The following is a 14,316-nucleotide window of genomic DNA, read 5'->3' as shown; positions in this document are numbered from 1 at the left end:
ATCTTTTTTGATAATTTCATCTGTGTCATTTGCTTTGGCACGTGATTAAAGGTCTGGGAAATGCATGGACTAATCTGAAATAGTAATTTACTAGTGGGCTTTATAACACAGATTTTATAGACACATTTATCTGCTCTGCAACTTTATATTTCAAAAGGATCCTACTTCACTTGAATAGGTGCCAATTGCTTTGTACATTCATAACCTGACTTGCTCATCACAGTACCCAAGATATACACACATGCACTTAAAGAGACACATGTGCACAATAATTTAAACATTGTTTTCTTTCAGATTTGAGCACTAAAGTGTATACTTAATGAGTATACAGCTAGGTTTTTATTTTCTCACTGGCAGAGGTGTTACAGGAATAAACTCAGGAAAGGTTAAGAGCAATGAAAACACTTGTTTAAAATTCCTTCATGTTTATTATAAATGAGGCATTGTCACTCCTGCCAAGGAGTGCAAATCATTCCACTGTTTCAAGCATGCATTTTCACATTCACACTCACTTTTTTGTACAATATATACATTCAGAAAAATGAGAAACCAGTAGTTTCTCTTAAATCTTTCATCTGATTGTCACCTTTAAGTCTCAATAATTTCCACAATTTATACTCGGTAATGTAGGAAAAAATTTTGTAAGTGAAGAGCTCTCAGCTGTGCTACGATCTCCAAAAGACAGTAAGTGATTCAATGATCCTAATATTGTCAGTATCAAAATACATTTCTACTGTGGTGCATTATTTATGCAGAAAATGGGCTCAGAAATTCATCTTAAATGCCAATGCTTTAGTTTTGTACAAAAGGAAATAACAATTGACCAGAGCATAACAGGGCACAATCATGGTGGAATCCAACTGTGAAACAACATACAACTTCCACGATATACACTAGGCAGTTACCCTTATCAAATATACATGCATCACAATAATATACGAGAGAATTTTTCAATATGAAACCCTGCTATTGAATTAAATGGAGTACTACAAACTACATAAATTTCACAAAACACTTTACAATTATAGTTTTCAGGAACAACATTTTGCAGTGGTACAAATTACATTGTAACAGCAGATCAATGTATTAAATTTCTCCGTATCCAGTTCTGCAACCAGTTATATAACTGAAAAAACACAAAAAAATCTTCTTTTTAATAATTTCTATCTTAATAAAAGAAGTAACCATTTTTGACAGTGATGTGTTGTAATGTAACACAGTTGTATCTCTTAATAGCCGAATATATGAGAGACCATACAATTTACAGGTGTTACACAGCATCACAAGCAGTTTTAAGAAGAAATTATCTTGTCTCCTTACACAGGAGTTGTACCCGCTATACTCTGGAATTACCTTTTTACCAGAACTATGTTAATAACAACCTCAGAAATCCACCTTTGTAGAACATGCCTTTTGTCAGCTGAACAGGCATTTTAATACTGACACAGCAACTTACTTTGTTCACATCCTTAAAAGTTCTCCTCATAGTACTCACTGAGTACAAGAAATACCAAATATTGGCAATTAGATAATTTTTGCCATCTGTAGCCCAAAGGTATAAAGGAATTAGAAATGTTACAGTTTTACCACAGAGGTACTATAACCATATGTTGGCATGAACATTGAACCTGCAAAGCAAAGTACATTGACTCTCAAGCAGATGTTTGTATTTTGTATTTTTAAGGAACAGGTTACAAGCAAATCTGATATAACGTGCACACTTGTGATGAAGCCACAATACAACACAGAGAAATGCCAGACTGATAATACTATTTCTACAGGTAATTGCTTTGCAATATTACTGCTCTGCTTCTGTCGACAGGAAACATTCTTACATTTTGTGCCCTTAAGTTTCCCATGCAGGATCATAGACGTACAAAATTTTTGTTTTTTCCCCCCTCTTATTCAATTTTTTATGAAGTATGAGTAAAAACCTTCCAAACAAATTGTTACAACACTATTGCTAAAGCCAAATATTGAGAGTTCCCAAGGATTACGCAAATGGCACAGTTTTTCAAATCGGTAACACAAAACTTCAAACCAACAAGTATAGTATATTTAAACAGGATTTCTGGACACTGCTTCATGTTGTAGTGTGGCTTATCTCAAAGTGTACTCTCAGTATGGTTTCTGGTTGGCTACAGCAGTGTTTGTAAATACAAACCAGTAAAGAGCCCTCAAATTTAACAATAGATTTGTGGAACAGCAAGAAAATAAATAGTTTAAATCTGCAACCAACCTCCTCCTTTTGCACGCACTTGCCCTGAATGTGTAAGTACAATATACAAATATAAAAATGGCACATAAATAATATTTTTTACATATACATATTTATATATATATTTATAGGTATTTAAATAAATTTCTTTTTACAATAAAGCTGCCATGTGCAGTACAACATTTCCATAAAACCATTAACAAGCTCATTGTCTTTGCAATATTAGAAAGGAGGAGCACGAAACACTTTTGCACGGAATGCAGATTGAAAATTACATTCGACAGACTCTACTACAAATTGCCAATAAAGGCTTCAGTGCGTATTTATGGCAGTCAGTTCAGTTTAGGCACAGCCACCAGACAAGTTTCCATTTAAAGCTAAATCATACAGAAGTAAAGGCAAAACTGGAATACAATGAAATGAAGTCAATGGTTTTAGGACTACAGTGAAACATAACAAAAAAAGGAGAAAAATGGGGTGCACATTTGCTTCAAAATTTTGATTATAATATTTGGCACATAATATCCTTCCTCGTGGCAACAAGCACAGCAGTGATTTTAACGAATTCCACACGGAATTAAAAAAAAAAAAAAAATTTAAAAAATCACCGCTAGTACTACTGGTATTTTTAAAAAAGCTTGAAAGAGATACTGCTTCACACATAAAATATCACCTCTTTAAGCAGTTTTAGGCACTGTAGCCTATTCATTTTTTTATGAACCTGAACACAGTCTAAGTGCTGTTGCTAGTAATTTCATGTACTGAAATACTGATGCCAGCAGAATTTCAATGTTGACTGTGTTGCTAATAAGCATCACTTCAGGGGCAAAGTGGCACTAATAAAATGTGTACAAATTAACACAGGCACAAAGAGCAATTTAGTTTTATGTCATCTATTTAATACAATTTTTTTCAAAAATTTCAAAATTACTTTCTCTCTCCACTGCCATGTAACTCCTACCTTTCTATCACATGAAGGCAAAATGGTGAAGGCATATCTTGTTGGACCAGAAGAACTAGCAACTATTTTCACAGCATTGAAGGAAGTTTAATATTTTAACAACACTGAAGGCACTGTTTTCTCACCAAATAACCATCCCAAACAATACAATTCTGATAATTGATAACAAAAGTGCTTTTTTTTCTTTTTTATCTTAACATTGCCAACTCTTCTTATTGCACGTATTTATACTTTCTTTTTTTTTTTTTTTTTACAAAAAAAAGGCAATATCAGTTTCCATTTTCTCTGGAAAGTTACACTGAAAGCTCATCGAATCAGTGAAGGCCGCTGAATATTTAAATTAATATCTTTGGACAGCTCACATTTACCTACTGGCTGCTACATGTGGCCACCTACCTACCTATCTGAATTGCACTTGCTTCCTCTCTACTGTTACCCGGACTTTGAACTGTATAGTGCCACAAGTGGCAAAGGCGGTGAGGAATTCGTCTGTTTACTATCTTTAATTTTGTTTTACTGCATGATGAGGAGCAGTGTTTCAGACTAGATATAAAATGCTCTGTGCTGCAGGCTTGATGAATAAATAAAAACTTGTGTAAAAAAAAATTGCAAATGATAACAGCGCTATCACAGTAGGCAGCTTTAGAAAGTGGAGTCTATTTCAGTAGTCTTCCAGCGGTGTTCAGCTACAATCTCCAGACAAATTCTTTGGACAAACCACAACGGAATACGACACCACTGAAGTGTTTCTTCCAGTCTCCCTTCATTTAGCAACAAAAATGCTCTGTCTTACAAATTACGGAAGTATGTAAACTTAAATTACAGCTCGATTCAAAATTCTGAATTGTTCTTTTGCTCAATTTAACTCCTGTTCGAGATTCATACATTCGTGTGTGACATTTGAATATATAGCTCTGTAAGATCTTTACATTCATATGTGACATATGAATATACAGATTAAATTACTCTCTAAGTCTGCAGCACAGAGAAATCTCCCAAGAAAAAGCTTACGAGCTGGCAAAACTTCGCAACATGATGGACTCGTATGGACAGGAAGCAAGTGAACTGAATGATAAAAATTATAAGTGTGAATCAGCACAAAAACTGAAACCTGAATTGAAGTCAATACGGAATTACACGAAAGTCTAAGAAGATAAAATGTTCGATACAGAGGAAACAAACTAAAAGTGGAAAAGTGGGAAAAACAAGCTGAACATTGTTCAACAGATTTTGGCAAGCAAGTTTATGAATATGAAAGCGCTTTGGATAAAATACAGGAGGATTTACGGACAGCAGAAGAAAGAATAAAAAGACCTACTTGAACAAAATGTGGAGTAAAAGAGATTTCGTAGAAGAAGAAAAATAAAGAAAAAAAAAGGCACAAGCCTGCAGAACAGACCACAAAATGTCAATTATTGCAGCTTTACAAGATAGTGCTGAAAACCACAGACAAACTGCTTAATTATTCACATAAGCCGGAGAGAACAATCTCGATACACTGTACATTATGTATAACATGTGGTATTTCCATTTATATTATTTATATTTTTATATATATATATTTATATGTATATGCGTAACTTTAATCCGTTCCATACTTTACAAACGTAATATACAAAATAGCTCTGGTAAACACTGAGCAGAAATTCAGAGGCCTACGATGCCCCTCTGAGGTACCCCCTCAGTCAGCTCTCGCGTAGACGCCACCTTCCCGCACTACTATCACAAGGCACCTTGCAGAAGAAAAAAAAGCAAGCTCTCCCTTCCCTGGCACGAGCACAAACACCGCTGTGCTCCTCCCAGAACACAGCGTCAGACGTGCCGGGCAGAGCCGGCAGTGTGCACTGAATCGTCTGCCCTGCCGCAGACATCCGAGACACTCGACGTCCGCCACGACGAGTCGAGGAAGGCACTACAGTGCTTACAGTAGCAATGTCACCCCTGAAGAATACTCACTATTTATGTAATTCTGCTTCACTTTCACTGTCTTTCTTCTGTCCAGTCTCCGTTAATGTTCAGGAGCGTGTAGGGGAGGGGAAGGTTTAAAACAAAAATTATCGACCACCGAGCCGATCCCTGAGTTTTCGATCACAACCCTCGTTCTGCGATTTCAGCAGTCGAAAAAAAACAAAGCAGTCGTATCACACTTATCCGTCTACACGAGAGTCGGTGCTTCGGCAACCCCCGGCACGACGCGCAGTCGCCCGAACCGTTTGTGTCGAGAGACGGTCCGACACCCTCGAGGACTCCGGACCCTGTCGATCTTGCGGTATACGCCGGCAGTACGCGCCGAGCGACTTTCCACTGCACAGGTGAAGCTTCGACACTTTACGGTAGTCGCACGTGCCGTGATGTGCACTCGCTCGGATGTTCGACAGTGGGGAAGTGTGTCGTTCCACTGGCAGCTGTCATCACCTGTGACAGAAGATAACGTGTGATTAGTGCTATGAAAAATATTAATTCAAGTAACAGGAATGAAAAAATTCTGTCTTATTTTATTTATGAAAGTTGAATAGGAGCAACAATGACACTGAGAAGTCAGTAGGGATGTATTCCTTTCTGGAATGTACAGTTTGTTTATGGGTGTGGATATTAAGCCAAGTGCCAAACCAGATCTTCATGCCAATTACTTTGTGGTAAACACATTATGTGTTTCACTATAGAGATCACCTCATCCACTAAATGAAAGCTCCAACATCAGAACTGTATTTCATCAAGCCTTTGTAGCTGTGCAACTAGTGAGTGGTTATGATTAAAGTGCAGCTACTCACAGAAGTGCAGTGTGGGGTGTAATTATCGTATAGGAACGAAATCTTGTAGATATTCTAATGCATTAATACAGACAGGTTTAAGCTGGGGGGGGGGGGGGGGGATATCCAATTTTGGCCACCACATGCAAATCTGAAACTATGAATACAAAAAGGACAAATCACATTATTTCCACATGTAATCGATTAGGAACAAGGCATGTCCATAAAATTTCAAACAAGTGAGAAAAGCATAATGTTAATTTTATTAACGCTGGTTACACATTTTGTTCAATATGAGCACTAGGAATGTTAACAAGATGCTGTAGAGTGCCAGTTTTGCACCTGGTAGCCAAAATTGGAACTACTTTTTTCCCATTATTAATCAATTCCATATTAAGGCAATAGCGTATGTACCAAGTTTTGTAGCCATACTATAATTAATATCCACACTGGAGCTCCGTGAGTAGCTGCACTTTAATTATAACCCCCCCCTCCGGTAGCTGCTGTGGAACCAACACCTCCAGAACTCTTGGGACCAAATGGATGGGAAGGAAGCTCTGAGTAAGGCAAAGGCTTGCTCTGGTAGTGAAATTATGTGGGGATGTGCGTTTATAGTTGGGATGCACAGTTTTAATGGGTCTCTCAATGTGAATACATTTAAAAAATACCACCTTCAGCCAGTAAAGTCATGGTGCAACAATCAGCTCTGACGTGTACTGTGCTACCCTCACAAAACAAAACAAAAAACAACAACAACAACAACAACTTGAGTGTGTTCATTGCCACAAAAATGCAAACAAACTTCTCTATCTACATGACAATGCAAGGCCTCACATAGGCTGAGCATTCAAGAGGAACTAACTTCATTGGACTGTTCTTTCTCATCCACCCTACAGTCCCGATATCACACCTTCTGATTTCTATCTGTTTGGCCCAATGAAGGGCGCCCCCTGCAAGAAGCAGTATGTGGATGATGGGGAGGTTATTCATGTGGCACGAGATTGGCTCCAACATTGACCAGCAGAGTCGTACTATACAGGCATACATGCCCATGTAACACATGGACATTATGTTGAAAAATGGGGTTTTTTTTTGAAAAATAGTGTTCGTAGCAAATAAAGTGGAGAATATTATGGTGTACTGGAATTCTGAATTAAACCAAAGTAATTTCAGGAAAGAAATGTATTGTCTTACTTATTGAAGGCCCCTCGTAATTTGTAAATCTTTCTTCCTTTTTAAAAACTTATAACCTGACATAAAAACTATTTTTATTCCACACTAATCATGACAAACTACACTTCATAAACACTGTAGGCAGGCACATTTAGACTTGATAAAAAGGTAGGAGGAAGACTAACTTCTACCGAGCAAGTTGTGACTTATCGGCCGATCTTTAAGATCGTCATCAGTCGCAGGACTGACTGAATAAAGTCGGTACGGTGAAAGAAGAGCCCTGACAGTTCACATACGCTAAGTGTGGCTGCTTCCCACAACCCGCCACACTGCACAATTGTGTGTTTCTGGCAATGTCTCAGCGTCTATTGCGTATTTCAGTACCACTGGCAGCCTCGGGCACTTTGCCGTCAGGTGTCGGGGCTCCCCTTTGCCGTACGAAGCACGGCTCGCCAGACAAATCTGCGACTCACCTGCAGGGCGCGAGCAGCACCTCGAGCCAGCAGGGACAGGCCGTCACCTCCTGGCGGGAGTACTTGGGGCCCCAGCCCTTGGCGAAGCTGATGCGCACCGAGTTGGGGTCGACGGGCCCTTCGGCGCAGCGGTCCGGCACCGCTCTGCTGCGGTCGAAGATGTCGAGGCAGTAGCCGGGCGGCACCCTGTAGACGAGGGGCGCCCGCGAGTCCGGGTCGTCCAGGGTCGGCGAGTTGACGAAGATGGGTGCCTTGCTGCGGTTGTGCGCCCACACCGTGTCTCCCTCCAGGCTCAGGGTCACACCTGAGGAAGAGGGGCATAGTGTCACAAAGATTTTCCGTGTACAATTGAAATATGTGGCACGTGTCGTGCATAATGTCAAGAAAAATTATAACACATTACTCGAGGGGACACATGTGGATCATCAGTGTAAATTTTTTTACCGAATTGTGCAAAAAGCTGCTTCAGTTCTGATCATCTGTAGTACTACATAAAAACAAATCACCATCTAACATTGTTACCAAAAGTCTCAAAAAGTTCTCTAGCAATTGATGTCAAATTTTTTCTCAATACGCTAATGAACATACAGACAGACACAGGGTACATATTTTTTTAAATGACAATGTACAAATGTCATGTTGAAAGCAACTGTGGGAAAGAAAATACTGTGCAATGCTGCGAATCTCTTTCTCTTAGTCAGTTTCTTTTGAGAGAGGAGTGCATGTAAATCTTTAGACAAATTTTCTCCCCCATATATATTGTGTTTCCTTAAATATATTTTCAAACAAAAATTGTGTACACAACAATTTGCTGTTTTGTTTTATTCCTCACCAGTGGTTTTACAGAAAAGAGTAAAGTTGTAGTTCATAAATTATTACTAGAATACTACTACAGAATCTGGATTGTCTGAAACTTTGTAATTTGACCCCGAAACATTTTAGAACCAACAGAAGTACTATCATTGAAGCTACTATCCACACAGATCCAGCAACTGGAGATCTCTCATACCCTGTATACCAGTGATCCCCAATCGATTTACCCATTGATTGTAAGCAACTTCAGCTCCCAATCAAGGTCTCGTTTGCAATAACAATAAACAAGGCTCAAGGTCAGAGAGAGAGAGAGAGAGTGAGAAGACGAGGGTAGGGTTGGGGGAGGGGGGGGGGGAAGAATATGGACAGTGAGATGGAAGAGGAGAAGTGCGATAGAGGAGGGAGGAGGTGATGCACAAAGAGATGGGGAGAGGAGGAGATGATGGGAAGAGAGGAGGGAGGCAGACATGGGCAGAGAGACGGTGGGGTGTATGGTATATACCTGTACATCCAATTCCCATATATACTTGGCAACTGCAAAGCATTGCCGGGTTCCCTAGTCATTGTAATAAGATATAGTTATGTGGAAACTGTGGAAGTAGCAGTAGCTAGTATGCAGTTTTGCAGTATTCAGAGATAGTGCCCAATTTGAAAAATAACACCCTATGTTATCATCCCATTTCATATCCCTACAAAGTGTTACATCCAGGTATTTGTATGAGTTGGCCGATTCCAACTGTGACTCATTGATAGTATAGTCATATGACACTTGTGACTAATCACAGAGTAATGGCTATGGTGAAAAATCGGATCAATGTTGGTGCAGTGAGGAGAAGTTGTGAATTCATAAAATGTGACGTGTCCTGTGCTGCGATTCGCTGACAGGGTCACGTGTCCTGTGCTGCGATTCGCTGACAGGGTCACGTGTCCTGTGCTGCGATTCGCTGACAGGGTCACGTGTCCTGTGCTGCGATTCGCTGACAGGGTCACGTGTCCTGAGCTGCGATTCACTGACAGGGTCACGTGTCCTGTGCTGCAATTCGCTGACAGGGTCACGTGTCCTGTGCTGCGATTCGCTGACAGGTCACGTGTCCCGTGCTGCGATTTGCTGACAGGGTCATGTGTCCTGTGCTGCGATTTGCTGACAGGGTCACGTGTCCTGCGCTGCGATTCGCTGACAGGGTCAAGTGTCCTGTGCTGCGATTCGCTGACGAGGTCACGTGTCCTGTGCTGCGACTCGCTGACAGGTCACGGGTCCTGTGCAGTGATTGGCTGACAAGCAAACCGAACAGCCACCATGTTTGTTTCAGTGTTTTCGTTATTATACTTGCCTATGACGAAAAGAGGTAGTGCCAGTGACACACCCCACTGGAGATTGTCTCCACAATGCGCCATTTTTGGTACAGTTTGTTGCGCTAATGTTGGAAATGTGAGGCCTGAGGCGTGTACTCACCGAGCCCTATCTTGGGGCGGGTGCGCCGGACGGCATCGTGGGCGGCCGAGGGCGCGAGTGCCTCTATGCAGAGCCCGTCGCCCGCGTGCGGCGCCGAGAAGACGCTGACGGTGGCCGCCTCCACAGGGAACAGCCGCCCCACACGTGTCGCCAGCTCCCAGTAAGCGAGCTTGCACCACACGCGTCCGCCGCCGAACCCGTCACCTGCACACCACACACACATCTCGTTGTCAAAAGAGCTACTCTACTGAGTCCCTCTGTCACTTACGTCCATCATTTTGTGCCTCCACACCGTACTTCGAGTGAATTTACTACGTCTCAACCAGTTGCTTTCTAAATCGACATGTTCAGGTGATATTGAAAATTCAGTAACAGGTTTCGCATCTCTTCCAAAGTGGCAGAGATTTTTCATGTCACACAATCGGGTGTACTGCTGGTGCTCCCCATTTTCCCTGAGAAAACACCTGATGATGATGCCAGGTTACGTCGTCGTCGAAATACTGTGTTGGGAAGACGCAGATCATCTGCAGTACATCTGTTTCTACAAGATGACAACGAATCGACGGGAAAGTAAGAAACTATATGACAAGCTGACAAGAAATTGGACATTTCTAAGAAATGTTCAGGAAAACGTCTGCCACTTTGTGAGAATATATCGCTAGAAGGTTAACCGAGTTCGTGGCACCCAGCCCGAACTCCACATTGCCTATCTAGTGGCTTGCAGAGGACAACAAAAATCTGATTTTCACATAATTATTTAGCGAAATTAAAAATTTATAAAATACTGATGTAATCTACTCATTAAGGACTATTATCTTATGTTAAATATTTAACACTGTAAGACAAGCACGAGTGTTAAGACAGTGTAACTCGCGGCGCCCATATTACCCAGACTATATTCATCCACTATTTGAGAATGGGAGCACACAATGACTTCCAGCAAACTTCAGATATAATTTCCAAGCTTTTTAAAACTTTTTCCCGTATACATGCCTAACACACTAACTCACTTGTAAAATAATCAGATGACGGAAGGTGTTTTCCACATGGGAGTTCGATTCTGCAAACAATTGAGGTGGACCAGTTAGTTACGTATATTGTTGGCGAATTTTCGATGTCACCTGAAGTTGTCCATACAGCTCGAAGCCGGTTGTTATGTAATAAACACACCTGAAACTGTTGCGACTCGTTTATTAGTAACGTTTATTCACATCCTTTATGCATCAATACATCAAACGCCATACATCAATAGTTTGATTAGCTTCAGGAATCTCACAACTTTTCCAAGAATACGTAAGAGGAACGAATGTAACACAACATCAAAATATTTGTTAACACAAAAATGTTTAAATACATTCAAAGAATTGAAGGATATTGTTTGTGATATGAACAAATAGCTTATCATTTGTACATTAATAAATAGGTATAACACGAAATAAATATTGTATGTAACAGAAAGAAATATAAAACCTTCTGGAGGATTAAAATCGTGTGCTGGAAGGGGACTGGAACTCGGGATCTTTGCCTTTCGTGAGCACGTACTCCACGACTAAGCTATCCAAACACGATTCACGGTTTGTGCACTTGCCCGCGACAGGCGAAGGTTCCGAGTTCGAGTCTCGGTCTGGCACAGTTTTAGTCTGCGAGAAAGTTTCGTTGTACGTAGCATTTTGTAAGTTTAATTTTAACGCTGTTATTGCTGGTGTTTGCAAAAGCCATCCTGATGTCTCCATGCAAAGACGATGTACAAAAATGCGCAATCTACTCGACAATATAGTTCGTGTAAAAGTTATTGAATTATACGGGGGGGTCGTATCAGCAGTGCTTCTACGCAAATCAGGCCAACGCTTATTCTTAAGTGTTTCGAATTCATGACGCAGTTCCAGTGTTCTGTTATGAGGGCGTGAATGGGATGGAGGAGATGGATATAGGAAAACCGAAATTATATGTATGTGTATTTGAACCAGGTGTTCGGGAAACCATGGACAGAACCGCAAGTTGCTTTCGGTTCCTTCCGCACGTGACTCAGTCGCACGAAGAGCGCCATCTTGGATGTACGCCAAGCGGGTCGTGCTGGGGCAGATAAACGTCCTGCACACAACAGCGACGACTATAACTACCGAATTTTCCTTCGCTGCTCTCCCGCTGTCATAGTAACTTAAAGACTTGCATTACCACCATTTTAGTAGCATAAAATTAAAATTTAAAACAGTCTTGATCGCAATTTTTTTTTTTTTTATTGGAGTGAGTGACCGGTTTTGACTCTTTCATAGAGTCATCTTCAGACTCTGCTGACGATTAATCTTGTGTTCTTTGTATAGTATTACATTTATTTTCCGGCTCGTCTTTTTCTCTCAGGATGACAATATTTCCGGCTAGTCGAAAAATAATTATAATACTATACAAGGAATACAAGATTAATCGTCAACAGAGTCGTAAGATGACTCTATGTAAGAGTCGAAACCGGTCATTCACTCCGATTAAAAAAAAAAAAAAAAAAAAAAAAAAAAAAAAAAAAAAAAAAAAAAACAGATCAAGACTGTTTTAAATTTTAATTTTAACAAATTTTAAGATCGCTGTTTTCAAAAATTTTAGTAACATAATCCTCGGTTCTCGCACATGTTGAAATAAATTGTGGACCAGTTGGAGGAATGGGGAAAGGAGGTGGGAGGGTATTTGGGGGGAGGAGGGGGGGGGGGGAATGCCACAACCCTACCAAAAAATTACTTTTACTTGTCTCACATCCTGCCCTAACGCACAAATCCATCAGTCAAGAGACAGGCAGAGCATGTAACGGAAATTTGTAACCTAGTGCATCAAGAACTTAATGTCTTGAGGTGTCAACCATTCATGCTGTTATTACCAGCAGTCGGTAAGCATCTGGTAGAGGACCATTTCATGTGGTTACAAGGATGCGATCACCTCAGACGTCAATGCATGGTCGCGAACCGGGTTCGAACCGGAGAATGCACATGTTGCTAGGGACCGCACTAGTAGAAATGGACTAATTCTGCATATTTGTGGCTGCGCTGCCTCTTACAGTTAATCCACCATACCGCTACTGGTTCTCCTCTTCGAGGAACCATAATGGACATTCACCACGATCTGGTGATGCAAGAATGTACGACTTGTTATAGCCACATTTGGTTCAAAAGGCTCTGAGCACTACGGGACTTAACATCTGAGGTCATCAGTCCCCTAGGGCTTAGAACTACTTAAACATAACCAACCTAAGGACATCACACACATCCATGCCCGAGGCAGGATTCGAATCTACGACCGTAGCGGTCGCGCGGTTCCAGACTGAAGCGCCTAGAACCACTAGGCCATACCGGGCGGCTGCCACATTTGTCCACAAATGTTATGTATTTGTATTTTTTTTTTATCATAGGACAAGTAAATAGAATACGAGCACTTGTTTACTTAATTCCTGTGCAGGCTGTGCTATTAACTACTGTGAGTCGCCTAGCAGAAGAGAGTGTCAGGGCTTTAGGCCACGGCTGATCTATTTGTATTCTGAGAACGGCCGCTTGTTGATGGACGTAAATAGCTCCAGATTACCAGTCCCTTGAGGGGAGTTCTTTCCCGCATTCCAGGCATCCTTCCACTTTAAAGACGGCGAGTACCGCCTTTTAAGTTCTTACAACGAAGAACTACATAACGCAAGTGAAATGTTATATTACTAAGACTGTAAAGTTCTAAAATAAATTTTTTAAAATCAGCAACATCGAAATTGTTACAGATACTGAAAACAATTAGAGCCAATGGAGAAAAAAGGAGTAAGACAAGGATAATGTGTGCTTCCCCGACACTCTTTAGTAAAGAGTAATCAGGAAACGGAAAATTGTGCTTAAAAGAAGGAGTATTTTTTAGGTCGTTACAATCCTACATACGGATGGCCTAATACTAATTTTAGGGATAGAAGGTGACCTTAAGATGGTCGCTTAACCCATTACTTCCGAGTCTCACGAATTCGCATCACACCAATGCTTTGATAATAACTGTAAGGTTAACTGTTTTTGAACGCCAGTTCCCTTCGATACTGATTCTTCATGAAGCTACCAACGCTTCTGACAAATGAATGAATTCTCCTTAGTTTTTGGGGTATCTCTAAAGTATCACGATTTTTGATTTTTACCGTTCATCAAGAAATTTATTAAGGCCATGAGGAGCTAATAAGTTGCAGGAGACAGTCAACACGTAGAAGAAACAAAAGTGATGGCATTTCAGGGAATGCAATCAGTAAGATATAAAACAATAAAAAATAACTGACTAGTAAAATGCTGCAGCGAGTTAAAGATTCTAAATAACTAGCATGCGAAATCACATGGGAACAGAACATTAAATTTATTTCCGTAGGTGAAATGATTGTGAAAAGCCTGCACAACACAGCTAGGAAAGAACATGGCTCAGATTTTACAATACCATAGCAGTAACGGTGCATGAGTGACAACACGAAGAAAGTAGGGTACAGG

General features: G+C 40.6%; 1 protein-coding gene across 1 annotated transcript in view; it reads right to left on the bottom strand.

The window, feature by feature from the left end:
- Positions 1-405: 405 nt before the first annotated feature.
- Positions 406-14,316, bottom strand: part of LOC126427983 (mothers against decapentaplegic homolog 6) — a 235,941-nt gene continuing 222,030 nt past the window's right edge. The window contains exons 4-6 of the mRNA XM_050089868.1: positions 9,842-10,045; positions 7,576-7,879; positions 406-5,594 (exon numbers count right to left, since the gene is read on the bottom strand). Of these exons, the coding sequence (XP_049945825.1) occupies positions 5,591-5,594; positions 7,576-7,879; positions 9,842-10,045 (512 nt within the window). The 3' untranslated portion in view covers positions 406-5,590. The remainder of the gene's footprint in view (positions 5,595-7,575; positions 7,880-9,841; positions 10,046-14,316) is intronic.

Source organism: Schistocerca serialis, chromosome 12, assembly GCF_023864345.2.
Source record: "Schistocerca serialis cubense isolate TAMUIC-IGC-003099 chromosome 12, iqSchSeri2.2, whole genome shotgun sequence".
Taxonomy (NCBI): Eukaryota; Metazoa; Arthropoda; class Insecta; order Orthoptera; family Acrididae; genus Schistocerca; species Schistocerca serialis.
Note: the sequence above shows the minus strand (reverse complement) of the source record. Positions and strands in the feature narration are given on the sequence as shown.